At 43.4% G+C, this 27,884-nt stretch overlaps 2 protein-coding genes across 11 annotated transcripts in view; both read left to right on the forward strand.

The window, feature by feature from the left end:
- PIKFYVE (phosphoinositide kinase, FYVE-type zinc finger containing) overlaps nt 1-3,997 on the forward strand; it is a gene marked incomplete at its 3' end in the record, with an annotated part of 66,109 nt that extends 62,112 nt beyond the window's left edge. For all 10 annotated transcript variants that reach the window (XM_084892925.1, XM_084892934.1, XM_084892935.1 and 7 more), the window contains one exon: nt 423-3,997. In XM_084892925.1, coding sequence (XP_084749051.1) covers nt 423-538 — 116 coding nt within the window. The remainder of the gene's footprint in view (nt 1-422) is intronic.
- Nucleotides 3,998-11,282: 7,285 nt separating this feature from the next.
- Nucleotides 11,283-27,884, forward strand: part of PTH2R (parathyroid hormone 2 receptor) — a gene marked incomplete at its 5' end in the record, with an annotated part of 34,910 nt that continues 18,308 nt past the window's right edge. The window contains 4 exons of the mRNA XM_084892971.1: nt 11,283-11,351; nt 20,461-20,563; nt 25,579-25,689; nt 25,812-25,933. Coding sequence (XP_084749097.1) covers nt 11,283-11,351; nt 20,461-20,563; nt 25,579-25,689; nt 25,812-25,933 — 405 coding nt within the window. The remainder of the gene's footprint in view (nt 11,352-20,460; nt 20,564-25,578; nt 25,690-25,811; nt 25,934-27,884) is intronic.

Consider the following 27,884-nt stretch of genomic DNA (forward strand, 5'->3'; position numbering starts at 1 on the left):
ACTTTTTTATTTCTAAAAAATTAGTGATTATCTCTGACTTTCTCATAATTTCCAAAATGATTAAATAATAGAAGGAGTTGTAGGTTAGTAAATATTGAGTTTTAATTTGTGTTAAATTGCCAGAGGTTCTCAAAATAGAAAGTTTAAAAAAAAGGGGTTCTGAATAAGGTTTTTTGAATTAACACTTGAAATAGTCTAAGGCCTCTGAGCACTGCTGGCCCCTCTGTGCTTTATGCATCTGTCTAGGCAGGAGCTCATCTTTTAAAACAAGCTCCTTCCAGGGAGGACCGGTCCCATGCTGTGCTCAGACTGCTGGGGGATGCGCCTTACGGCAGTTTACGAGAAAGGGTCCTTTTTGAAGTGAGTTGCCTGATCACTTATGTAACAGTTCTCTTTTTCCCTTTTCTCTTTCATAATTTTAGGTAAAATGCCGACCGTGGTCTCTCCAGAGCTGTACAGGACTAGATTTTGTGAAGCAATGGACAAGTACTTCCTGATGGTGCCGGACCACTGGACAGGGTTAGGTCTGAACTGCTGACATGACACGCTGATTTTGAAGTGGACCATGAAGGAACGGGGCTGGAGCACAGGACCACAAATAAGCTGCATTCACTTTGTCACATTCGCCACTGTTTGCCAAGGCCTTTCATTCTGCGTCTGTGCAGGCCATCTGTCACTGAGGGTTAAAACCGTGGATTTGCGTTTTGGCTTTTGACGTCTACAAATTGGCTGTCCCTGGACTAAAATGTTGTATGGACTTTTTTTTCACTTAAGCAAAAGTATAGACACATTTCAAAGGGCTAAGGACAATACATGGTTAGACAATACATGAGGAGCTAGCGTGAAAAATAGGTTGTCGAATTTGCTAACAGTCCTGCTAAGAAAACAATGTCTCATAGGCTGTGACTCTCTGAGCACCACATTTGATAAATTCTTCACTTAAAAAGCATTTGTAGAGCTGGTGAGATTTTTTGTTTGTTTGTTTGTTTCTTATATAATTTAATGTTGCCTAGTATCAGAATTTTTGAGATTTAAAAAAAAAGTGAATTAATTCTATGAATGGCCAGTTAAAAGCTGGACCCAGTCTGCTCTTATTTTCCAGAGGAATGTGACTTAAATCAGAAATCCTCCCCTGCTATGTATCTTTCCAGTATGTTGGATGTTTCTCAGGTTCTGTCTTTACTTCTCTGTGGACGGCAAGAGGCCGCTGCTATTAACCTTAAGCCTTTTTTCCTGGAGCTGTTTTTCAAGTTTGTTTACAACTTCTGTGCAGTTAATATGTTAAACAGCACTTACTTGCACATGCTCTTATTCTAGGTTTTTTCTCCTTCTAGGACAGCATTAGGAAATGACTCTATAATGACTAAATCCCCCAAAGGGCGAATGGTTAGTGAAGGAGTTTTTTAAGTGTAAAAAATATTTTAGGCCCAATCCAAGAAATTGGGTGAAAGGGAAGCACTTGATCATATTTTTTTTTTTTTTTTTTTTTTTTTTTTTTTTTGGTAGAGGTAAAGTGACATCTACCTAAGAAATAGCCAGGGTGGCCCTAGTTGGTTTCGTTCAGTGGATAGACTATCTGCCTGTGTACTGAAGGGTCCCTGGTTCAATTTCGGTCAAGGGCACATGCCTGAGTTGAGGGCTCCATCCCCAGTTGGGGGTGTGCAGGAGGCAGCTGGTCAGTGATCCTTTCCCATCATTGATGTTTCTCTCTCTCCCTCTCCCTTCCCCTCTGAAATCAATAAAGATATATTAAAAAAAAAAAAAAAAAAAAGAAAAAAAGAAAGAAAGAAAGAAGAAAAGAAATATCCAAGAAAGAAAGAAAGAAAGAAAGAAAGAAGAAAGAAAAGAAATATCCAAGAAAGAAAGAAAGAAAGAAAGAAAGAAAGAAAGAAAGAAAGAAAGAAAGAAAAGAAAAGAAATATCCACGGTGGACATCCCTGTTTCCTAGTTTTTTCTATACCTGTTTCTAGCATAGTTCTGACTATCAAACAATGTTAAAAGAAAGTATTCTTAGGATTTCTTGTTTAATAGGTTGTTTAAAAAGTGGTCCGAATTACTAAACACAATAATAGTAACAACGTAACCTGAATATTTCCTCTTGGCTTCTTGGCATAATAAGGATAATTTGGGGGATTTATAAAGTTGTGAGAGTTCTATTCTTTTCAGGCTTCCTGTAATAGCACACTTCTCTTGTCCTTTCACATAGGAAGACAAAGAAAGCTGGACACATTGCAGTTACAGACACGATAGACAGGAAATGGGAACATTTTGGGAAAGTTGCTTTAGAGAATGAAAGCATTAGTTTGGTGTATGGTGCTTATTAAAAACATGGTTGGTTTTGAACTAGAAACAAGTTGACCAAGGACTTTTGACTGATCTGATGATAAGCATTTAAAACAACAACACGTGGTGTGCCTTGCCTTTTGAAAACATACAAACACGCGCAATTTTAGGTTCCATATCAAAGACTGGCAGAGTAGGTACTGGAGTGACACCGAGGGGAACCTCATATAAGGCAGCACGTTTCATTTTCTTGTGTTACTATCAGTGATGTCCAGGAGCGATGGGTTTTACATCCCATTTTGCATGGATCACTGTTTTGACGCTGTTCATTTTTCCTGTCAGGATGCGTTGGGTTATGTGTCCTGTCCCTATCCTGCACCCCCAGTCATGAGCACCTGGATGGATGTGTTTCTTTGTTTTGGTCTCAGTAGCACATGTGTACCTTGGATGCTCCCCTGGAACAGCTCCTGTCAGTAATTCTGTATCTTGCTAATTATGTTTGCCTCATCCATGACTTCAAGAACTATTTTTTTAAGAAGTACTGCTGCCTCCTAGATAATTCGTTGGCTAAAAAAAATTCCACTGTAATCTGAAGCAATACTTGCTGTTCTTGTAAGACTGTCTTAATGAAGGGCAAATGGAAACTTTAATTTGTTGCTGCTCCTGTGCAGGCCACCCGATAGTTAAGGTGTTGGAAATATTGTGCTGCTCAGTGTTAAGCACTGGCTGACTTTACCTTCCTTGAATTCAGTTTCGAGGCCTGGAGAACATTAATGCTGAAAAGTTAAGAATATGGAAGAAATCTTAATACTTTCTTCCTTAGAATTAAATATGAATCCTGGAAATAATTGATAGTAGCACAAGAAAATGAAACATGTTGCTTTATATAAAAATCTGATTTATGAGTTTGAAGCCTTTTGACGCCATCAAATCTTTATTAAAAATGAAAAAGGATTTACTTTTTTTCTTACCCAAACCTAAGAAAAATAGCTGCTACGAGCACTTTTACAATTTGTTGAGTATTTTAAACTTAGAGATATTAAAAATTTCCTATAAAATGTCCTGCTTATGATTTTTTCCCTTGGTCCAGCAAAGCGTGGCTTTCTGACCCTAGCTTTCATTGGAGAGTGTAAATAATAGGGTTGTGTTGGTTTTTGTGGCATTAGTTTCTCCTGGGCATTTTACCCGCTAGCAGTGGGCTTGTTATAACTGCCAAGGAAAGGAATCTGTCTGTAGAAAGTCTGCTTAGTGAATAGACTGGAAGCTATTGTGAATGGGCCTGATAGTGAAACAGGTCGGCCATTCATTACTCCTCAAGTGTTAACATACTGACTTATGCAGTATTCAAAGCATCTAGTGCAATGCCTTTTTTTGTTCGTTTTTGTAACACGGGTGCAGTGTATTATAGAAAAATTACAATTACAATCATGAGCATTTTTATTAATGCTTCTGTGCTGGTTTTATAAAAAACGTACATTCTGTCTTTGGACAGGTTTAATTTTAACTAGAGGAACGATATTGTAAATCATAATAGCCTCTTTTAACTTAGTATGAAAATTCAATGAACAATACTGAAAATACCTAATGTATGATATTGTATATATTTCGCTACTTTGGTTCCAGTTGTTTTATATGATTGACATGTTATTTAAGAGAGAAAATGCCTTGACCTTTTAAAGACATACTGTAAATAAAGAAGACTCAATAAACAGAATTGACTTCACTTAATTTTGAATCTGCTGGAGGAAATTAAGAAGGGAAGCTGGGATTTGGCCATGCAGGCCTGACCCCTGGTCCCTGGCCCCTCTGTTCGTTCTCTCCCCTTTGTTTTCTGAGAATTTGAGTCTCTCGCTAATAAATGACCCTTCTTACATCCTTGAAAGGGGGTCTTGAGTCTGTGGGTCCCTTCCACCAGTAAGAAGCTGCCCAGCCTTTTCTGCCAGGAACCCTGAGTTTGCCTTAATCTGTTCTGCATGTTCAGAGTTCACCTAAAGTGTGTCCACGTGTGGTGCAACCTGTGGGCACTGCTGCCCATCTTAGATGCCTGGACTCATGGCGAAGTGAGACCCACTGGGCTGGAGGCGGCTCCCCTCCCCCAGGGCATTGGGTGGGGGTGGGGGCAGCGCCTGCCTGCTTTCCCTCGCAGTGAAGGAAAAGCCGCAGGCGTAGGTACCAAGCACCGTTAGTTTTCTGTCCTCACTCCCCTAGGAGCCTCTTGTGTCTGAAGAGGCTTATGACATTTTTGGAGTAATGCTTAACGAAACTAAGTTTTTTAAACCTAATTTAAAAAAAAAAATTATGGTTAAAAGGATAAAATTATTCATCTTAACCATTTTTACGTGTACAGTTCAGTTCTGTTCCATATATTCACATCTCCAGTCCTCTCATCTTGCAACACTAACTGTCCCCATTAAACGACTCCTCTCTTCACCCCCCACCCCTGCCTGGTAACCACCGCCCCCCTCTCTGCCTCCCTGAATGCGACCACGACAGAATCTTCATTATGGGTATTTGTCTTTTTGTGACGAGCTCATGGCACTCAAGGTAATGTCTTCAAGGTCATTCATGCTGTGGCATTTCCTTCCTTTTTTAAGGTTGAATGACACTTTGTTATATGTATGTACAACATTTTAAAATGTGTCATCAGTGGACGTTTAGCTTGCTTCTACCTGTTGGTTGTTAGGAACAACGCTGATAGGAATATGGGAGTGGGAATACGTCTTTAAGATCAGTTTTGAAATTTGTTAAATGTAGTGGGATTGGTGGAAGATTCCAATTCTCTACATCCTCTCCAACATGGACCATTTATTTACATATTTAATGGTTGCAATCCTCATAGGTGTGAGGTAATACCTCATGGTTTAGTTTTGAACTTCTCTGTTGATGGATGATGTGGAGGATATTTTCATAAGCTTGTTGGTCCAAGTAAAAGGTAATTTCTCTATTCCATGACTGAAAAATCCAATTTCTTCTACTTGAAGTCCTGTTCATTGCAACAAAATAGGACAGTAGCATAACCAGGGAGAGAAATTTTAATTCAGTTTGCAAAAATATGCCTCGAGGCACCACCAGAGAGTTGTGACCGTACACAGATGCATGTTAGCCCCGGCCAGAGCACAATACCCCTCGGGAGCACAGCAGCCTGAGCCGGACTTGGAGGTGCCATCATTGCCTTTTAGCTTCTCATCCACCACTCCCTTCTTAGGACAGAAATAGAAGCCTTGTGCTTTAAAATAGGGAACAGAGAAATTCGTGCTTCTCCAAGTTAAATCACTACCTGGTAATGCTAACGTTTTTGTTCAGTATCCTTCTTTAAAAAAATACAGGGCAACAATCTGTTCCAAGAAATGGCCTTTCACTTAATTATACTTAAGCTATGATTATTTTTTAAAATGGCCTATTGAATAAAGGAGATGAACAGGCCATTTGAAAAACAAGCAGTAAAATGGTTAATAAATACATAAAAAGTTTCCTTACTAACATTTAAAGATATGCAAATTAAAATAATGAGATATAATTTGCCACTCAATACTTGAAAAGTTGTTACATCAATTTTATGGATAGATTGCAAATCAAACACACCTGTTTTAGCAATTGATGCGCATAAATAGAAACTCAAGTGTGCCTAAGCTTTGATCCAGCATTTCCCCTCTCAGGCTTTGCCTCATAACACTCTGGCCATCGGGAGGGAAACACGATGAGGATGACGGGGTCTGAGCTGTGTAAGTCAAGGAAATTCGCAATTCTCTCCTTGGCTGAAGTCTTCCTGCCAGTGGCTCATTCTCTTCATTTCAACCACAATATACCAAGCAGTCTCCTAAGCCAAATTTCTCGGCAGGGATCTGGATTTGAACTGGAATCCTTGATGTGGCTTCTCCCAACTTGGTATTAAAAGATCTAGGAAGACCTAGACAAAAATTAACCGACAAACAAGTTTGACAGATAACTTACTGCCCTAATTAATAACTACTAGGTCAACAGAGCTAAGCTGAGGAAAAACTTCTTCAAACAAAGTAACTCCACTCACATTAAACTCATGAAGAAACTGCCCAGCCTACCCTGACCCAGAAGAATACCTCTGGGCATTCATCTTTACTGTATTCTGTGAGCAATCATTTAAGCAGCTAGATTATGGTTTCCCACTCCCGATTTTCCCGTCTCTTCAGATACAGCAAGTCTGAGAAGACATTGGAATCATCTAATCTTCAATGTGTTCCATATATCTGGCACACAAGAAAGTGTCCGATTACCTTATGCCAGAGAAGGTCAGATACAGACAATGTTGGCCATCTTCATAGTTTAAGCTCTGATGAGTCATGCTCCCATAACTCTCTTTTTATTTTTCAGATAAGTTCCAGGGAGAGTCTGGGGTATTTGGATTATATAGCTAGAACATGGTAGTGCTAAATCATAAGTAAACAGTCCTGTTTTATCAACTTCATATTCCGGTATCCATATCACATCACATCATCACATCACATCTTATCACAACACTCCGACAGGCAGTTCCTGCCGTAACACTATTCACAAATGGCACACCCTCCTCAAAGTCTCCAGCATACTGTGTCCCCACCTTCCCAATTGCTGAAGCTCCTCATTTGCTGCTTTGTTCCTTTAAAAAAGAAATTCCTGGGGCTTCAGAAATGAAGAGCCACTTAGTTAAACTAGAATTTACCCTTTCCTCTGTCAAAGTATAGCTATTTTTCCAACACCATGGTTGAAAATATCAACCTGGGGTCTGGTACCCAGTAAGCACTTATGGATGAAAGTAGCAAATATCCTGTAGACCAAGACTCATAGAACACACACACACATAAGAAAGCAATGAAAGATTATTTAAACACTAGAGGCCCGGTGGGTCGCTCAGCCCAGCCTGCACCCTTTCGAAATCCAGGACACCTCGGGGGATGTCCCACTGCCGAACCTGCAGGGATCACTGCAGGAAAGAGCCTAAACCGGCAGTCGGACATACCTCTCACAATCTGGGACCACTGGCTCCTAACCTCTCTCCTGCCTGCCTGCCTGATCGCCCCTAATCACTCTGCCTGCCTGGCTGATGCCCCTCACCGCCTCTGCCTCAGCCCCTGCTACAGCAGCTTCATCCGGAAGAATGTCCAGAAGGTTGTTCAGCTGTCTGGTCTAATTAGCATATTACACTTTTATTATTATACATTGCATGAATATGTTGAATTTCAAGTAACTTTAGCATAACATCTTTCCCCCATTCTAACAATCAAGATACTCTGATTAATAATCATAGGGTGTTTAGAATGTGAAGATGCTGTCATTATCTCTGAATTTAAGCATTAAATAGTATTACGCATTCAAGGTGTTGGAAAAGACTAAATTTCTAATAATTTATTTTCCATTACTTTGAACATTAGGTATATGCCACACTTTACAGAATAATACATTAACCACAAGTGTGTTTGAGTACACACGCACATACATACTTTATCAGGGGGAAAATATTCAAATCGATTGCCTGCACTCCTTGGCACAGCTCTACAGCATTATGTACTGTTTCATTTAAGTTCTTTCTTATTATTTTTAGCACTTGACAATTGTTTTACTTAATTCAGTCAATTATAGATTACTGCCAGTTAAATACGCAGAAACCTGGGAAGTTTATTAGCTCTCATAAATGCCAAAATAGAACAGAAGCACTGGAGGACTGATAATTAAATGCATCTTTTAATTTCTAACCTATTAAAGGAATTTAGCTTGCAGGATTTTGTCACTGTGTGGACTCTGGATTAGCACCTTCCCTTCAAGTCTAAGCTGTATGTGACCCAGGAGAAGTCCTGACTCTTGGCACTCCTTCTGATATAGTGTGCCAGACATGGGTATTTCATTGCAAACCATGTCCTTATGAGCAAAATATTAAGACCCTTGAAGGGAGATTTATATTTACTACAATATCGCTACAACCTAGAAAGGCACCTGGCACATAGTAACTGTTCGATAAATATTTGTCTAAAAGATGAACAAATTGTTTTTAGCTCTGCCTTTGAGAGGGTACTTCTATATTTGTTCTCCAAATACCACATAGCAGAAGATATTTATTGAAAGCAAAAGTTTATTATCCAATAATTAATAATAATGCATGTGATTCATCAGCCTAAAAATAAAATCAAACAATAAAAAATTACTTTTTGGGCTTTTTGATTCTTAATATTTCTCAAGAAAAAATCTGAATCTACTACACTAGACATTTAGGGGAAAAAAATAAGTTTCATTTTCTCTCAGAATGAAGTATTCTAAGTCCTAGAACAGATACATTTTCATATCCCTAAATGAAACAGTGATGTTTCTTAATTTTCAATATAGAGTGGCACTGAGCCCTCCTTGGTTTTCTCTTCAAGGTTCTGACGACAGAATGTCCTTATCAGTCAAACACAGGTCTTGTGCAAAAGTTAGACCAACAGGCTCACTGTGGGTTTATAGTAATTGCTGGTTGGATGTGTTTATTGTTTGTGGAAGCCGTGATCAGTACCCCATCCATTTCTAATTACCACTATGCTTCACTGAATGAGTTAAATGGGTGTTCTTAGATGAGAACCTGTAAAAGGGGAGGAGAAAGACAATCACACAATTGTGTTCATTATGAAAAAATTCCTTAGGGACATTCTAACATTATTTAGAGAGTCATTTTAGAGTTTATAAATAGGGTGCATGGATATGGTTGGAAAATGTAATCAGACTGTCCCGTTAAAAATATTTAAAGGGACTCCTCTCTTCCCCAAAGTTGTTATATTACTAATTAGTTTGTTGCTATTTTGATTTTGGACCATTTGATACATGCCTAGGACAATTTGAGTCTGAAGGCAAAGTAGAGTTGTCTGATGGACCTATGTCCTTTAATTAACAAATTGAACTCTCTTGAATTCTAGCTCTTGACCAGCACTAAATTTGACTGATGATTCAAAGGCACAGATAAAACCATCTTTTTTTTTTTTTAGATATGTTTTTTATTGATTTTTTTCTCTTTTTTTTAGAGAGAGAGAGGAAGAGAGAGGGATAGAGATAGAAACATTGATGAGAGAGAAACATCATCGATTGGCTGCCCCCTGCCCTCCCCTCTCTGGGGATGGAGCCCACAACTTGGGCACGTGCCCTGACCAGGAATTGAACTGGTGGCCTCTTGGTTTCTGAGTCGACGCTCAACCGCTGAGCCAATACTGGCTGCTCAAGCCATCTTTTCTTGAGGGAGAAAAGAGACCTGAGCAGCTTCCTAGCATGGCCCTATTCTCATGCAGCAGGCTGAGCTTTGGTTTTAGGTTCAATAGACAAGCTTCTTTCTAAGCAATGCCTGCAGGTACATTGTTCAGACTGAGGGAGTGATTTTGGTTATGGAACAATGCCTCCTCATACCCCACTGATGGACTGTTTGCACGACCAGCCCCCATTTTGTAGCAAACCATAACCCATAAATCTGAAAATTCTGCTTATTTACAATGGACCAGGTACAATAGTCAAGATACATCCTCATAACAACATTTTACAGATATGGACTCTTCATTATCTTTTCAACCCTAGAAAATACCATAAGCGAGTTTACTGAAAGTCTGGTCATTAGCATGTGTGCAGGAAAGGGTCAACTCAGCAGGCCTGGGTGGCTCGAACCCTGAACATTTCCAAGGAAGCCAGTCTTCAGGATTGGCCTTGGCTGGCTGTGAGAGGATGTACAGAGAGCTCTATTTGGAAGAAGAGTGCGCGTGCTCCACACACACACACACACACACACACACACACACACACCACAAAACCTTAAATCTTTGGTAGAATAAGTGGGAAGTGAACTTACTAATTTTGCAGGCGTGCGCCTGTGAGTGCATGCTGTATAATTTAGATCTTGATACTTTCAAAAAGCATAGGACATAATGCAAAGAATGCTGTTAAAACAGAGATAGGCACGGGCATTTTCAGACACGTAGAAATAGAAGCAACAGCCACCCCTTGCTAGTGTCTTAGAGCCAGCCAGCCATTGATAATACAGACGTTTTAAAAGCAAACCCTGTCTGCACTCTGACTTACCAACGAAAGCCGCGGTGCCAGATCTCAGACCCGCACTGTCAAGGGGAGCTGAGGGGACTGCTGTGCTTCACCTGTGGGGTCATTCCTGCCTGACTGTCAGGTCCTGGGAGACCCCGTTCCTTCCACCCAAATGTCCCTAAAGCAGGTCTCCGGCCTCCTGGTGCTTATGCCACCGAGAAAAAGAGGAACAGACATTGCCCCAAACGAAGGTGTTTACACAGAAAAACTGTTAGAATATTGGAATCTCTCTCTCTCTCTCTCTCTCTCTCTCTCTCTCTCTCTCTCTCTCTCTCTCTCTCTCTCTCTCTCACACACACACACACACACACACACACACACACACACACACACACAGCATTATCAGTCAGGAGAAAAGCCATCGGAGAACTTTAGGGGCTGTAGTGGCTGTAGAACACGGAGCGGCCTGGGAAAGCTGGACCCAGCCTCCCGGGCTGGTGGTCAGCGCACGTGCGGACCGGAGGGAGCCTGGGGCCACTCCCAGGGAGGGCCGGGACGGACGGAGGGGCGGTGGCAGACGGAGGGGCGGTGAGAGAAGGAGGGGCGGTGGCAGAGGTGCAGGGGCGGTGGCCCTGCGCTCTGCGCCCCTCGCCCTGGGGCTGCCGGTGCCGGGGCTGCGGCCGCGGGTTCGGGGCGGGCGGGCGCCTCCCACCCTCCAGCAGGGGGCGCGGTACCCACCTGCCGCCTCCCCTGGGCGGGCGCGGGGGCGGGGGCGTCCGCTCTCCCGGAGGACCCCACCGAGCCGCCGCCTGCAGGACCCGGACCGGACCGGACCGGACCCGCACCCGGACCCGCACCCGGACTGGACCCGCACTGGGACCCGCACCCGCACCCGGGCGCCCGGCAGTGGCCCCGGGGCCGCCCGCCCGCCGCGCTCCGGCCAGAGTTGCCCCGCGGCCCCAAGTTGCGGCGCGGACCCCCGGCCCCTCGGAGCGGCCGCCGGGATGGCCGGCCCCGGGGCGCGCCGCCTCCTGGGGTGCCTGCTGCTCGGCGGCCTCCTCGCCGGAGCCCAGGTAAGAGCCGGGGCCGCACACCTGCTGCCCGGGGCTCCGGCCGGACTGGGGACCCCGAGCGAGACCCGGGGCTCACGCTGACCCCCCCCCACATGCACATGCACATGCACACACACATATACATGCACACACACACATGCACACACACATATACATGCACACTCACGCACACTCATGCACACGCACATGCACACGCACTCACACACACGCACACACATGCATGTAGGGGAGCTGCGGAGCCGCATGCTGTAGGGGAGTGATGTCCGGGCGGGCGCAGCCAGACCTGCAGAATCTCGGCATCTGCCAAAGAGCGGGGTGCAAGGATAACGGGGTTCTGGGTCTGGAGGGCGAGGCCGGGAGCGAAGGCACTTTCCTTCCGCGCAGTCTCCTCCGTCCCATTGAATGAATCCATATTATTATTATTGTTATTATTATTATTTGTCTGCTGGCCCTTCGCTGTCACTTTTGAGAACCTAAACTTCTCTGATGGCTGTGACCGCTGTCTGAGACGATGACCGCCCCCCCGGAGACAGGATCACGGGCATCACAGCAGAGAGAGGAGACGGGAAAACATTGGGTGTCAATGCTGAGAAGGGGCGGTGGTCATTCCGGACTGCACATGCCGTTTGGGGATTTTCCCGGGGTGCCTTTAGAGCAGGGGAGCCTCTCAGATGTGCAGCGCACGTTCCATCCGCACATGCTTCTTGTGCCAAACAAAACCAGAGTTCACGCTCAACCCTTTAGGTGAGCTGGGGAGGCATGTGCAGGTGTGCATGGGGAGAGAGAAATGTGCTAGAAAGAAACGCGCGTGTAAAAAAGCAGTCAGAGTCCTGTGAATTTAAACAGAACCAACGCTACTTCTCCCTTCTGTTCGGTAGGGGGCGCATCTTGACCATCAAATGAAACCCCAAGTCCCCCTCCACCCCCCCCCCCCTTAAATTCCTTCACGGGGAGAAAACGAGGCATTGATTTATTATTGATAATACATAAACTCAATACTAGGTTATTGGCTTCCAGATGACCAATGTAAACTTCAATTATTCTAAAAGTGCAATTGTTTTTTAAATACGAAACCACATAAATTAAAGGACTTGGTGTCTGCTGAATACTGGGCCTTGCCTAACATGACCAGGATGTTCCCTTAACTTGTTCTCTTAAAAAAAAAAAAAAAATCAAACAATATGTGTGTTACATATTTGCTAATAAGATTAGCAATGTATGCTTAAGAGTAGGGTTTGCTTAAACTTGTAAATGTTCACCAACAGTAGTAATAGGACTGAGTGGGGAAAAACACCCTACGAATTTGGTGACACAGAACTCTGGCGATCTGTAATGTATTTCCTGCATTTCTGTCTTTTATGTTATTTGAATAATATGCTTAAAAATACTGTTTCCCCATAAAAGGGGCAAGTGAACTCTCTAAGCCATTGATTTTGCTTAGTGTTCTAGATTACTTTTTTTTAAGGAAATGGGAAAATACTGATTAGTGCAACAACAAAATATCACTAAGGAACTGTGGACAGAATATTTCCTTTACTTTCAGATTTCAGGAAAACAACCAGGACATGAAACATTCTTTTCTATAACGTAAACCAAGGCTTCTCCACCGTGGCACTGTGGACATTTGGGGCCTTACAATCCTCTGCTATGGGGTTATCTTGTACTCGTGGGTTAATGAGCAGCATCCTTTCCACTAGATTCCAGTAGCATCCCCTGCCCTGTCCCCTTGTGACACCGGAAGAGTCTCTATTGCCAAATGTTCCCTTGTAGGCAAAATTGCCCCGGTTGAGAGACCCATTGTTTTAGACTGACTCCCATTTATATTTACAGATTAGGAATTGTGCGAAATGACCATTTGTGATATGTGTTGCATTTTTAGCTCTGCAAACAAAATCTGAAAGTTAAAGTGATTTGCATCGACACCTTTTCTGATCTTCAGTTTCTTCTTCATTCCCAGCTAATATGTATATTTTGCAAAATGTTAACAGATTGGTAGAAAAAAATAAAGAGAACTCATCCAAGCAGAATTAGCTTGGGTAGAATAATTCTTTAATAGTCAAGAGACATTTGGATCACATCACAAAATAGATAGCATAGACTAAAAAAATCTCTGTGGTTTTTGTTGGCAAAGATGCTGTCTTTGCCCGGCGGGCGTGGCTCAGTGGTTGAGCATTGACTCGTGAACCAGGAGGTCATGGGACCCAGAACGCTGATTTCAAATTCTTCCTCTGCTAGCATGCACCCTCCCTGGCATTAAACTTGACCTCTGCTGTGCACCGAGGAGGAGAAGCTCTTGTTCCTCCCTTCATTGGGAAGAAAAGCAGAGCGTTTCCACCTGACATGCTTACATTCTACTTAATTGCCTGCCTTGAGCTTCAATTGGTTTTGAAACTAGAAACCATCTCCTTTCTTTCCTTTCTGTTTAGTTTTTGTTCTTTCTCTGAGTTATTCCTTAAACCTTTCAATAGCAGTGTGACTTTCGACAGTTCATTCCACTTCTTCGAGTCTCCATTTCCTCCATTCTAAACTAGGGACAATAATGCCATTTATCTCACAGGATGTGAGAAAGCATGGAATTTAAAGACACTTAAAAAACAAATGGCAGCCCCGCTGGTGTGGCTCAGTGGCTGAGTGTCAGCCCATGAAGCAATAAAAATATATTGGCCAGATATTATTGTGACAAAATTGGGACAGACTTATGTGGATAATGAAGGTTCCTGAAGGCATATTGCTGCCTCTCCTTCATGAAACCATTGACATCAGGTGCAAACTGGCTGAAATTTCTTAAATGAGAATAATTTATACTCCCTGTCACTTTCCTGCTTATGCAATCAGGCCAGCTTCTGTGCTCTGTGAGGACACGTTTTTCGGTTATTTTGTGAAGACGTTTTTGAGAGTCAGTGTGTGTTTAACGATGCACTGGAACCAAGACTGTGGGCCCAAGACGTTGAAGCCTGCACATCCTGCCCACACCCAGGAGGCTCTGCCTTCGAAGGGCACTCAGGCCTGGGATAAGGATGGAGCCTCAGTTCCTCCTTCCGGCGTGCAATGTGGCATCTTACTCTCTAGGTGACTGACATCTGGAAGCCACAGCAGCCAGAAGCTTCTGGTAGTCCTGTCAGCAACACTTCTGAGGTCAGACCAGACTGGGTGCGTTCCGTGTGGTGTGGCTGTGCACACGTTTGAGCAGAACTTCAGCACAGCCCTGGCCAGGGTGGCGCAGTTGGTTGTGGGTTTGATTCCTGGCCAGGGCACATGCCTGGGTTGGGGGTTCAATGCCCAGTCGGGGCACATATAGAAGGCAACCAAGAAATGTTCTTTCTCTCATTGATGTTTTAAAAACAAACAAATAATAAAACACACACACACACACACACACACACACACACAAACCCCCACAAAAAACTTAAGCACAATTTTCATGTTGATTAATTGAACTTAGAGAAATATCTAAGAACTAGATGAGACCTGGAGTAAGCCCATGTGCCTTTCCTATAGCCTCAGAAATGCCTTTTGAAATCAATCGGAAAGAGATAGCCGACTTCTAGTTCCACCAGATTGGAAACATATCATCAATGGCGTTTTGTTTGTTTGCATTTTCTTCTATCACTCACTGTGAACGTGTACTAAGTACCTGAGGGCCGTATTATTCCTCCTGACCTCCCAACCTCCCGACCTCCCCCAGGGCCAGATCCATGACTTGGATTCTTTTTTGTATCTCTCTTCTGCCATCGTGTCTGTGCTTAGTATCTTCCCCATGGCTAGTCTCCAAATACTTGTAGAATAAATATGCTCCACAGTCCTTGTTGCTAAACGGGCACAAACAGTGTAGAATAAGTCGAGAGAAGTCTTTTCTGTGAACATAAGGAGGCATCCCTCAATTAAAATTCTCCCTCCCTGGGTCTCTTCGTTTTCAGTTCAGCAGAACGGCAGGATGCTCGCTGTGTGGCTCTCAGAGTTATGAAGACATGGCCCTGCCTCCCAAGAAGCTTTCACCGGGAGACAGATTGCCGATAATGCCTCTGATCTTGACTTTCATCTCCCCTCCTGTAGTCTCTACCCATTTTCCTTATTTCTGTGTCCCGTCTGCCTTTGCTTCCCCACAGTGTACAGTGTAGATGGCAGATCCTCACTGGGGATGGGAACGGCCTGTCGGACCTCTGCCCGCGGTTTCTCATGGTCAGCGTTTTCTTTTTTTTTGCTTCAGTAAATGTATTCCGGACAAATCTACTTAGAAGGTGGTAAAAAGTATAGACGTGGTGATATCAGCAGTGGTAATAGTTACTGTTTATACAGTGTTCACTATCAAGGCGCTTAATTAGGTAGTCCTTATGGGTTATTTTCTTTAATCCTCACAACCACCTTAGGAAGAAGGCCATGAGCATAGTCGTGCCTCTCCAACATCCTGTTCTGTTCATCACTACTTGTGCGGCAAAGACAAGCACTGGTAGGTGGTAGAATAAGGATACACTGAAAAAAAAAAAAAAATGCAACACTGCACATCTCTGCTCTCGTGAATTTTACGTTCTCTCGTTCTCCTGCAGCCCACGTGGCCTGTGGATTCACATACATGTGCCAAGAAATGTGACCTTGTTATTAATACTTCGCAGTGGAGGTAGAAGTTGAAGTGCTCCAGCCAGCTACTATTGACACCCAAGGGGCAGAGCTTCTTATACTGATGGGTGGGGGTGTGAGTTCTGCTTACACGTGGTCTCACCCCCACCACAATGGGGGGGGGGCTCATTGCTGCTGGATTGACTCCCCTCTAGGTCTTCTCTGACACTGCTCCAGGGGGGAGGGGGAGGGGGAGGGACACCTTGAGACGGCCAGGTTGGGGTGGAAGTACAGGATCTCAGCCTGGTCTCCTGAGGTGAGGGGATGGTGAGCAGCCTTGTTACAGACCCGTGTAGGTGGAAGTCCCAATTTGCTGTGAAACCACCACCATGGGGAGGGTGTCGGGGCACCTCCTTACAGCATCTCCTTAAACCTTTGTCTAGCTAGCCTTTGCTGGTGTGGATTGGGGCTGGATTGCGGTGTTTGGTTTGAGTTATTACTCTCTAAAAGTTTTCTCTCTTGCCAGGCTGCCTCTTTTCTTTCTTTGCTATAGAGACCAGAGTTTTTATGACTTTTTTTTTTTTTTTTTTTTTTCAGTCAGTGCCTGTTGGTGTTTTAGAGTTGCCCGTTTCTACAAATCCAAGTCAGGAACACATGAGACAAAAAGAAAACTCAAAAAAAATTTCCACTGTATGGTTCTTCAGGTTCTGAGGTTCTTACTTGGTTTGTTTTCTGCTCTCCACTTTTGGAATCATCTTATGTTCATTTTATATATAACTAGAGGCCTGATGCACGAAACTTGAAAGGGGGCGGGGAATGGGTCCCTCAGCCCGGCCTGCACCCTCTCACAGTCCGGGAGCCCTCAGGGGATGTCTGCCTGATGGCTTAGGCCTGCGGGGAAAGTCAGTCGGACATCCTTAGAGCTGCTGCTGGGCTCACCAGCCATGAGTCTGGCTCAGGGCTTCTGGCTAAGCGGCGCTCCCCGTGGGAGCACAATGACCACTAGGGGAGCAGCTCCTGCATTGAGCATCTGCCCCCTAGTGGGTCAGTGTGCGTCATAGCGACTGGTCGTTCTGCTGTTAGGTTGATTTACATATTAGCCTTTTATTATATAGGCTGTCCAGAGTTTTTAGTTGTTCTTACTGGGAGGAACAGAGGAAATATGCCTACTCCATCACAACAGAAATCGAAGTTCCAGAATGCTTCTTTTTAAACATATCTAATTTATGAAGTAATTTTGACTTTAAAACAGAATAAATGTGAATATTGTAATTATGAGGATTCATTACTCTGACATTAACAATTAATATCTATAATGACAACTTTAGGTACTTCCAGTAGGATACACATGATCAAATTAGAGCTTCTATTAGCTATCAAGTATGTGGTAACATTCAACATTTTATTTCAAATTGTAAATGATCGCTTGCCCAGGAAAAATTACTAACATCTATTTTTCTAAAAGTGCCGATTTGTTTTGAATGCAATCATTGCTTTTAGTAACATTGAGTATGAACCATGCTCTTCTGTTTTAAATAAACTATGATTTTAATGCCTATGGTGATGAGCACTTGTATCTGTAACAAAGGAGGAAGAAAAGGCATTATAAAAGATGTTAAACATTTTCTTACTCCCACTTGAAATGACTAAAGATCAATTTAACAGACTATGAATTAGCGCCCCCTGTCCTGGCCGGTGTGGTTCAGTAGGTCGAGCATCAGACCATGCACCAAAAGGTCTTGGGTTCCATTTGCAGTCAGGTCACATGCCCAGGTGACAGGCCTGATCCCTATTAAGGGTGCATGTGGGAGGCAACCAATTGATGTTTTTCTCTCACATCTATGTTTCTCTCTCTCTCTCTAAACACACACACACACACACACACACACACACACACACACACACACTAGAGGACTGGTGCACAAATTCATGCACCAGGGGGGTCTCTAGGCCTGGCGTGTGGGATTGGGCTGAAACCGGCTCTCTGACATCCTCTGAGGGGTCCTGGATTGTGAGAGGGTGCAGGCCAGGCCAAGAAACCCCACCAATGCACAATTGGGACCCAGGAGGGATGTGGAGGTTGGCCAGTCCAGGAGGGACTGTGGGAGGGCTCCAGGGTGTGTCCAGCCCATGTCACTCAGTCCCAATTGGTTGGACCCCAGCAGCAAGCTAACCTACCAGTTGGAGTGTCTGCCTCCTAGTGGTCAGTGCACATCATAGCAAGCAGTTGAGTGGCTTTAGCATATCATTAGCATATTATGATTCAATTGGTTGAATGGTTGACTGGATGACCAGACATTTAGCATATTGGCTTTTATTATATAGGATACTAATCAAATTTGTGTCTAGATTAAACTGGCCATATTTTTTAAATAAAATACCTTCAGAAGCTGTAGTTAACATAATGCTTATGTTCTTGAAAAAGCTATCTCAGTAATGGGCCACATATGCATAGAAGAAAACAAAAATGTATTTGTTCAAGTAAAAATGGTAAAAGGAGTGATTTGAACTGTTCCTGTTTGATATTTAAATCAAATTTCTCTGAATCAAATTTATAGTTCTAAAACGTGCTTACAGCATGCCCCATATTTTCTAGGACTTCAGTCAAAGAAAGTAACTATTCAACTGAAAGCAGCCAGAGAGAAACAGCACCCAAACAGCTTGAATGTTGTCTGACCTTCTGGAGAATGAATGGAAAAGTCAGTTTTCCATCTCACTCGGATGACTCATCTGTTTTCACTTCCTTTTCCTTTGAGGATATGTGAGACTTTATGGCTCACTTTTAGTTTGGCTACTTCTAACTCCGAATCTGCACTGTGCTAACCTTACAGTTAAATTCTGTTGTGTATGCCACCCCCCCACAATTAGTTTTTTTATTATTCTCTTTTTTCATGGAAACAAATTATTAAAATAAATATGGACATTGAGCTATGAATAATATCCAACAACCTCCAAAACATTATTCATCTGATTGAGATATCCTTTACATTATATATTAAAAAATAATAAACTCATAATTTTCAGGATTAACACACAATTTTTTCACTAAAATTAGTTCTTATGATAGATATCCTTCATTTCAGTTTAACCTGCCTATCTATTATTTAAAATGGTAATTATTAATAATCTCTAATTGTACTTTCTATGGCTAATAATATAAACATCTTTCAATTTTTAACTTTCAGTGCATAATGTAAATGAAATATGAAAAGGCTTGTTTTCCCACTTTCCTTAAATAAGCATTCTAGAGGATAAGTGTATTTGCAGACTGAAATTAAAGATTTTAGATTTACAGAAGGTTGTGTTATAGGGAGTTTGCCACTTAGATAAACTCATAAGTTTCATTATCTCACTTGATTTAAGAATATCTAAGTCTCTAACTGAAACCTGAACCGCAAAGCTCTGGGCCGCATTATTGTTAATAAGCCTACAGAACACATAGTGCTCAGTATTCTTTTTCTAGAAAATGGGTGGTCACTTGCAGGAAATTGTGGTTGCTTAAAATATATTTAGACATTTTTGATACCTCCCTTAAAGCGGTAGGGATTAATTTCTCTCTCCTTGGGTGAGAGTTGGTGACTCGCTTTTAACAAACAGAATGTGATGGGACTGGTCATGAGGGACACCTGAGATGATCACAGAAGGCTTTGTGGTTTCCCCTGGCCTTCTTCCTGGAATTGCTCACTCTTTGGGAAGCCAGTTGACATGCTGTGAAGACACTCAAGCCCCTGTGTGGAAGAGCCCTCTGGTGAGGAGCCGAGGAGTCCTCCCATCAGCCATTGGGAAACTGAGGCCCCTGCCCATACCATGGGAGTGGGCCATCTTGGAAGGGGATCCTCTGGTCCCAGTGAAATCTTCAGGTGACAACATCTATGGCTGATGCCTTCACTGCAGTCTCATTAGAGGCTCTCTTTCGAGCCAGTGATTTCCCAGTAATTTTTCAGTAGACTAAATTTAGTCATCCAGTCTATTGTCTTTCCTATTTTTTTTTTTTTTTTTTTATTGATTTCAGAGAGAAAGGGAGAGGGAGAGAGAGAGAGAAACATCAATGATGAGAGAGAATCATTGATCGGCTGCCTCCTACACTGGGGATCTAGCCCACAACCTAGGCATGTGCCCTGACTGGGCATCAGACCCTGACCTCTTGGTTCATAGGTCAAACCTCAACCACTGAGCCATGCTAGTTGAGCCCATTGCCTTTCTGTGTGCCGTAACTGACACATTGCAGAAGAATTAATGAAATACTGCAGAAAATTTACCATCTGTTTGTTATTTTTTTCTAATTATATCACACATATTACCTAGTTATATTAAAAATGTTCTATTATGGGATTTTTTTATTTAGGCAAATCAGGTAAAAGTAAGATTATCCTAAAATCTTATACATTGATGGATATTAGATTTTGATTCGGATAAAGGACTATTTCAAATAGCTTAATATCAAACCTTTCGTTTTCAATTATATTAGAAGGTAAAATAGTGCAAGTTTGTACCATGGCTTAACAAAGGATTATGGGAATGTTTTCCACTGTTTATGTTTTGTTCATTTCCGCAGATGGATTCCGGTGGCACCGTTACTATGGAGGAGCAGATTGTCCTTGTGCTGAGAGCTAAAGCAGAGTGTGAACTCAACATCACAACTCAGCTCCAGGAAGGAGGTAACGATGCTGAGAAAACTGTGTCCTCCTCTCGGCCCTACCCCAGTCCTCACCAAGACTGCAAATTCCCCGTACTTAATACCAGGAGACCCTCCTTGGCCATTCTGTTCCCACGTGGAGGACTGGGTGGCAGAATAAGGCTCTTTTCATCTCTTTAACCCGCTAGCTTTCCCCTCCCTGTGGGCGGAGTAACTGATAGGTGAGTTTGGGGATATCGACTACTGCACTAGTTTCTTTGTCTCAGCATTTTAGCCGCTTCCCTGCATTTGTTTCCATGTCTTGGGTAGAGCTGCTAATGTCTCCTTGAGTTAGTAGAGTGGCCTTGTGAGGTGGGAGTCCTATAGCGCCCAGTGGCAGTCTGGGTGCACCCTTTTGTGGGCTGTGAGCACAGTCTTGTTGTAGTTGAGACTTGATAGCTGTGGGTGTCACTGGGAGGATTGACCTCCAGACCAATTGTCTGTGAGGATCAGCTGCGACCAGTGGGAGAGCTGCTGTGCAGGAGACACCCCTATGGAGCAGGACTTGCTTCAGTGGGGCTTTGGTGCTCACTGAGTCTGCCCCTTGAGTGTGTCACATATGGATGTGTAGAGTTGTAATCTGGTATGGTCTGACACTGACCACTGGGTACACTGGCTCTTAGATCTCCAGGGAGGTGCAAAGTCAGCTACTGCCTAAGGCCACTGAGCAGGAGCTACAGAGAGATCTGCAGATTCCTCCTCTTTGTATGGGGTTTGGAAGTGCCCGGATGAGGCCCAGTTGTGAAGCAAGAAAGGCTGGTGCTGGTGCCGGGTCTTGGGCCTTTTATTGATAGGTTTTGACTTCCCTGACCCAGCTGCAGCTTGTTTTGAGCAAGGACAGGCCATTGCTATGCAAAAGCTGCTGCACACAGCTTGGGTGGGGTTGTAAATTGGATGAGGCGTGGTCTTAGGGAATCATCAGGGCGGATCAAAAGGAAATGGTTGCCAGTCAGTCCTAGGACTGGGGAGGTCCCAGCATAGGAACAATGATCCCTGCGAGCAACTCCATCTGGGAGAAAGCTGCCCCTGAGTTCCTGCCCCGATGCCAGACAATCCAATTCCTTCTGGTGTTTGTGTCCCTCAGAATCTTGCCCTGGCACTTTACCCCTGGAAGCAGTGATACCGTTTGGTATGGTGTTATTAACCACAGAGGCAAGAAAGCTGGGAATCCCTGGAAAGGCAGCTTAATCCATTGGGGAAGGATGGAAGGAATATGAAAGGAACAGGAATTAGATGTGCAGAGGAGGAAGTAAAAGGCATTCCTGGCAGAGGGAAAGAGGACAGTTAAAGGCCAGCCGGTGTGAATCGGTCACACACTACAGGAGTGACACATACAAAGAGTAAATACGCTGGATTTAAACTTCTACCACCTAACATGTGTGAAGAGGTGAAACATAGTGTTGTGGGGTCGAACCCTGGGTTCAAAATAAGACCACCGGAGGCTGATTAATTAATTAAAAAAAACAGGCAAGGATTTTTTGACTGGCCAGGACAGCCGGGAGAGAACCACATGCAGGTGGTCTCCACACGACTGCCCCGTTTCAGGGGTAGGCAATTCCTTTTAAAGGTTTAAACCGCGAGAATTTTCCTTTTGTTCCTAAAATCCTAAAGACTAAATTCTAAAGACTGGGACAGCCCGCAGGGTTGGTTCCCAGTCACATCCTGCCAGACATTGGAATGTGGCCCTATCTTACAATAGCGATAACACAGAAGCAGAGCTCAGCGGTTAGACTCTAAAGGTTAACTACAGTTTCTATCCCTGAAGCTACTGAGTCAGTGGGAATCAATCCCCTGTGGTCCTGGTCCCAGGCAAGGGCAAATTGCCTTAGCCTCCAGGTCTCCATCTGGAAGCTGAGGTAAGTACCCAGTGTTTTAATCAGATGCAGGGGCCAAACTAGAAGGGTTAAAATTCAAACAGCAGTTTTTACCAAAGTATGGTTGCCACTATATTTCAATAGGACATTGCTGCCTACATTTTAGAGGGACCACTTGCTACAAGAACACAAGAGTGTACTTTCAGCTTCAGTTTTTACAGATTGCAGGATAGGTATCTTCCTGATAGAGGGCGGGACAGTGCACAGGAATAAGCATGCATGGTTTGTTAGACACTGTGAAGGGACGGGAAGCCAGGTGGATGCTATCGAGATAAAGAACGTTTAGGGCGGAGCTGATGGTGTAAATGAGAAAACAAACACACAGCAGGCAGTGGTGGAGGAGGCAGGTACGCCGTGCCTCAGAAGCTGGAGCCAGGGTGCTGAGCGCCAGGTGTGTGTGTGTGTGTGATAGTGAGAGCCCAGGCCTCTTTTGTGGACAAAGGGAGGCTGCTTCCAGGAAAAGGCTCTCTTCATGAGAACCGTGGGGGCGAGGGAGGACATTGTATTTATTTTTCACTGCTTCAGCCATTCACACAGCAGGTCACAGATTTGTTCCCGTGTGATGTGGTGGACACAAGGCGTCCATTTCAGGTTTATGCTGGAGTCCTTTATGTGGAGATCAGACGTTGGTGTGAGGTTCTGTTGTGCTGACCCTCCAAAACCGAACAAACGACATCATGAACGTCAGTGAGAACACACATCCCCAGCCAGATAACTAAAACATGGAGAGCTGCATGGCTAGCACCCGGGGTAACAGAATAACGGCCCCCAAAGGTGGCCACTCCCCAGTACCTGGTGTTAGGCCTGTATACGTCATGGTATATGAGAAAGGAGCAACGCAGGTGGAATTAAGATTTTGGGCCCTAAAATAGGCAGGTTATCCTGGATTGTTTGGGTTGTTTGGATGGACCCACGGTACTCACAGGAGACCTTAAAAGTGACCAAGGAAGGCAGGAGGGTCACAGAAGAGGAGAGACCTGAACTGTGACGAGGACCCAGCCTGCTTTGCTCACTTTGAAGATGGAGGAAGGGGATCATGAGCTAAGAAATGCAAGTGGCCGCTCGAAACCGGGAAGAGCCCTCAGCTGACAGCCAGCAAGGAAACAGGGACCTCCGTCCTCCGCCTGCAAGGAACTCAGTTCTGCTCACCATGGACGGGAGCTTCTGCCGCCGAGCCCCCCGAAAGGGATGCGGCCCTGCCCAGACCTTGACTTTGGCCATGTGGATAGAAAGCAGAGATCCGGCCAAGCTGGCTGGACGCCTGAGGTATAGACACAGTGAGATAACAAGCCTGGGTCATTTGAAAACACTAAAGATGTGATAATTTGTGAAGGCGGCGATAGAAAATGAAAACAGCACTGGTGAACTTGGTCTCTTTTGGGGAAGTCAGGGTCTGACATGGCTGACAGGCTTTCTTCTTAGCAGCTCAACGCACAGCTAGGAGAGGCCCCGAAAATAGTATACTCACCCTGCCGAAGCCGGTTTGGCTCAGTGGTAGAGCGTCGGTCTGCGGACTGAAAGGTGCCAGGTTCGATTCTGGTCGGGGGCATGTACATTGGTCGCGGGCACATCCCCAGTGGGGGGTGTGCAGGAGGCAGCTGGTCGATGTTTCTCTCTCATCGATGTTTGTAGCCCTCTATCTCGATCCCTTCCTCCCTGTAAAAAAATCAATAAAATATATTAAAAAAAATAGTACTGACCGTGACTGAATGTTCAGTCCCTGTCACTTGCTGAGTGGTGAATGCATGAAACAACACAGACAAAATCATCTACCCTGCCGTTCAAGAAAACAATAATCAAATAACAACATTGGAAGGTGAAAAAGACACCAGGGGAGGCGATAAGGAGTGTGTTGGGAAGTAATTTCAAATGGGAACGTTGACTCTGAAGTTGAAGTTCAGGTAAAAGGCTGTAGGTGAGGGAATGAGCCTTGTGGCTCTTTGGGGGAATTGGGTTGAGTTCCTGGAAGGGACGGGGGGCCTTTAGCGGGAATTGAGTTCGGGAAGATAAGTTAGAGGAGAGGGCAGATCCCGCCAGAGGCGAAGGGCGTGGTCATGCTGGTGGCCATGGAGGTCTGAGAAGTGAGGGGGTCCTAGATGCATCTCGGGAAGAGTAGAGCTTGTGAGGATTTTGTTTGAGATGAGTGTAAAGGCACTCATTGGTAAAGGCAAACCCAAATCTTGGAATATACCTCTGAAGCTCAATCTATTTCATAGGTTATATTTTTAATAGCAATTAAAAAAAATCTAGGGTAAAAAAATATAGCTACAACTATGCTGGTTGGAAGAATTTTACTACTGAAGTTCACAATGAATTCTAATGTTCCTCATATATTATACTAGAAGCCCAATGCACAAAGATTTTTGCAAGAGTGGGCCTTCCTTTCCCTGGCTGTCAGCACCGCCTTTCCCCCCCACCCCGGAGCTGCCTCTTTCTGCTCTGGCGACTCCTTCCCATGCTGCCCAGAGGCCCCGAGTGGCTGGGGCGGAGCAGAACACCTGGGTTGTCGCCCTGCCCCCACCTGCTTAGTGCCTGCATATGCAAATCAACCCGCCAGCTTTGTTGGGCTAATTTGCATACTCACTCCTCATTGGCTGGTGGGTATCATGAAGGTACAGCCAATTTGCATCTTCCTCTTTTATTGGTGTAGATCACATGTGTCAAACACAAGGCCCGCGGGCCAAATCCAGCCCGCCAGGCCTTGCAATGTGGCCCGCACCGCGCTGTCATCACTGCACTCCGCTGTCAGTTTATGACATTGTCAGTTTATGACTGTTCAGTAAACCATTCGGCCCGCGATTTAGGCTGGATTTTAGATTTTGGCCCCTTCTCTGATTGAGTTCGACACCCCTAGTGTAGATGCTATAACTCATTAATATTGGCATAATCAAAATATTTTTAATATATGCAAATTAAATGTTCCCATCAATGGCCCCTCGATGAGGCTAAGTGGATGAATTTTGGGATATTTGCACCCTATCTACCTCATTCTAGTTTCCAAAATTACCAGTTCTTTTTATTTTTTGCTCAGGCAGTGGCTTGAAATTTTGTATTTTGGATGCGTTTACTCTCTGGTTCTCACAGCATTTTTGTATGTGTGATTTTTAATTTCCTTTTTCATCAGAGGGAAATTGTTTTCCAGAATGGGATGGACTCATTTGTTGGCCCAGAGGAACAGTGGGGAAAATATTGGCTGTCCCCTGCCCTCCTTATATTTATGACTTCAATCATAAAGGTATGGGGTTTTTCTGAAATGGGTAGTTTGGAACAAAATTCACCCTTTATTTTTATTTTTATGTTTGTAATGGATTCAAAGAGACCTGAGCACTTTCATTGTTTCTCTTCGTGTCTTTATAGGAGTGGCTCTGCGACGCTGTAACCCCAATGGAACATGGGATTTTATACACAGTTTAAATAAAACCTGGGCGAATTATTCAGATTGCCTTCGCTTCCTTCAGCCAGATGTCAGCCTGGGGAAGGTAGTGGTAATTTTTATTTTATTTTTGTGAACCCCTAAGGGAAAACAGAATAATGATTATTATGCAGTTTTTGATTGTCAACCATGATATGGAAAAACCCTTTTATTCCTAAGACAACAAAGATCATAAAAGATAAAAACAAGGTTGTCATCTTTTCAGATACCTGGTTAAGGAAAAGTATTTTCTTTAGGTTAGAGCTACTTGGCTGAGACATACAGATATGCTTATAAATATGTGTCTTGGTGTGTATTGTTGCATTACATGATGTTTACATTACATTATGTATAAAGATTTAAAGAGGTAATCAGGGACACGATGCATGATTTCTCTTGATTACCTGTAAATGGCTGATTCTCATCTCACTCTGTATTCCAGGAGGAGCTTTGTATGTTAGAGATAAGTATTTCCCATTTCCTAAGATTTACCAGTGTTTGACTCATTAGTATGTGAAAGATTAGAGTTGTGGAATTAAGGAGGCCTGGGGCATCCTATAGGTCTTACAGCATAATACCAAATTTTACACAGAACCAGACATGCAGTGTTGGCCAGAGTGACACAGCTCACTGGTGGCAGGCCTAAAGCAGAGCCCTGATCCGCAAATCCCTCATCAGTGCTGTTTCTAGGGCAGTAATTGTATAAAAACTTTGAAACTTGTAGGTATTTACTTTTAAGTTATACATGCTGCTTTAAAGTCATGCTTAGCCCAACCTGGGTGGATCAGTGGTTGAGCATGGACCCATGAACCAGGAGGTCATGGTTTGATTCCTGGTCAGGGCACACATGCCTGGGTTGCGGACTCAATCCCCACTAGAGGGCGTGCAGGAGGCAGCAAATTGATGTTCTCTCCAGTCGATGTTTCTATCTTTCTATTCCTCTCCCTTCCCCTCTCTCTAAAATAAATAAAAATATACTTTTAAAAAGTCATGCTTAAACTCCTATTACTCAGAACTCACGTGTAACGTGCGTGATGACAAAATTATAGAGCTAGGAAATAGATGAATGGTTGCCAGGTGTTTCGGATGGTGAGGAGGAGGAGGGTAGGTTTGACAGTAAAGGGACAGCATGAGGGAGATCTCTGTGGTGATGGAATAGTTTCCTGTTGTGATTGCATTGATGGTCATTGAAATTTACATACATGTTAAAATGACATAGAACTATGTACACACAAGTTGCACCAACGCCAAATTCCTGGTGTTGGTATTTCAGTCTAATTATATTAGATGTAACCCCTGGAGGATCCTGGGTGAAAGGTATATTTGACCTTTCTTACTATTGTTTCCACTGCTTTTGAATTTATAATTTTTTTAAAAAAATAAAAGATTAAAAAAGAATGAATCATTGATTCATGCAAGACCACTTATCTAAGCAGTATGTTGATGAAAATGGTATATGCTATATAATTCTAAGGACTCCAGGAACAGTCAAAAAGTATGTGAAATACATGAATAGATAAGCAATTTATGGTGCCAGAAACTGGAACAGAAGTTAGCTGGGGGTTGATGGTGGGTGATTTTTGACTTGCAAGGGGCACAATGAACTTGGTTTGTCAAAACCCTTCTTGCTTTTTTTTTTAAGGGCTTTTACATTTTAGTTCAAGTAAATTACTGCTCAATAAGAAAGTTAAAGAAAGCTAGAAATAATATTCCAAAAAATTACATATTCTTTTTTACCAGTTTCCTCTTAAAATCGTCTTGTAACATGTGTTTTGTTTACTTCATATATCATTTTATTTACTTCAGATATACAATTCTAGTTAGTGAAAATGAACAGTACAAAAATATAAGAAATAAATATTGCAACATTCAGTTTGACCTCACTTAAGCAATAAGAAATGCCAAATATTGTTCTCACATCTTTAACCCTGACTTGAATTTAAGACATAGAGGGGACCAGAAGGATAATCTATAGTATTTTAGGAATTTGATAACACATTGGCTCCCTCTAAACAGGT

This window comes from Pipistrellus hanaki (assembly GCF_964339955.1).
Source record: "Pipistrellus hanaki genome assembly, chromosome: 8".
Classification (NCBI taxonomy): Eukaryota; Metazoa; Chordata; class Mammalia; order Chiroptera; family Vespertilionidae; genus Pipistrellus; species Pipistrellus hanaki.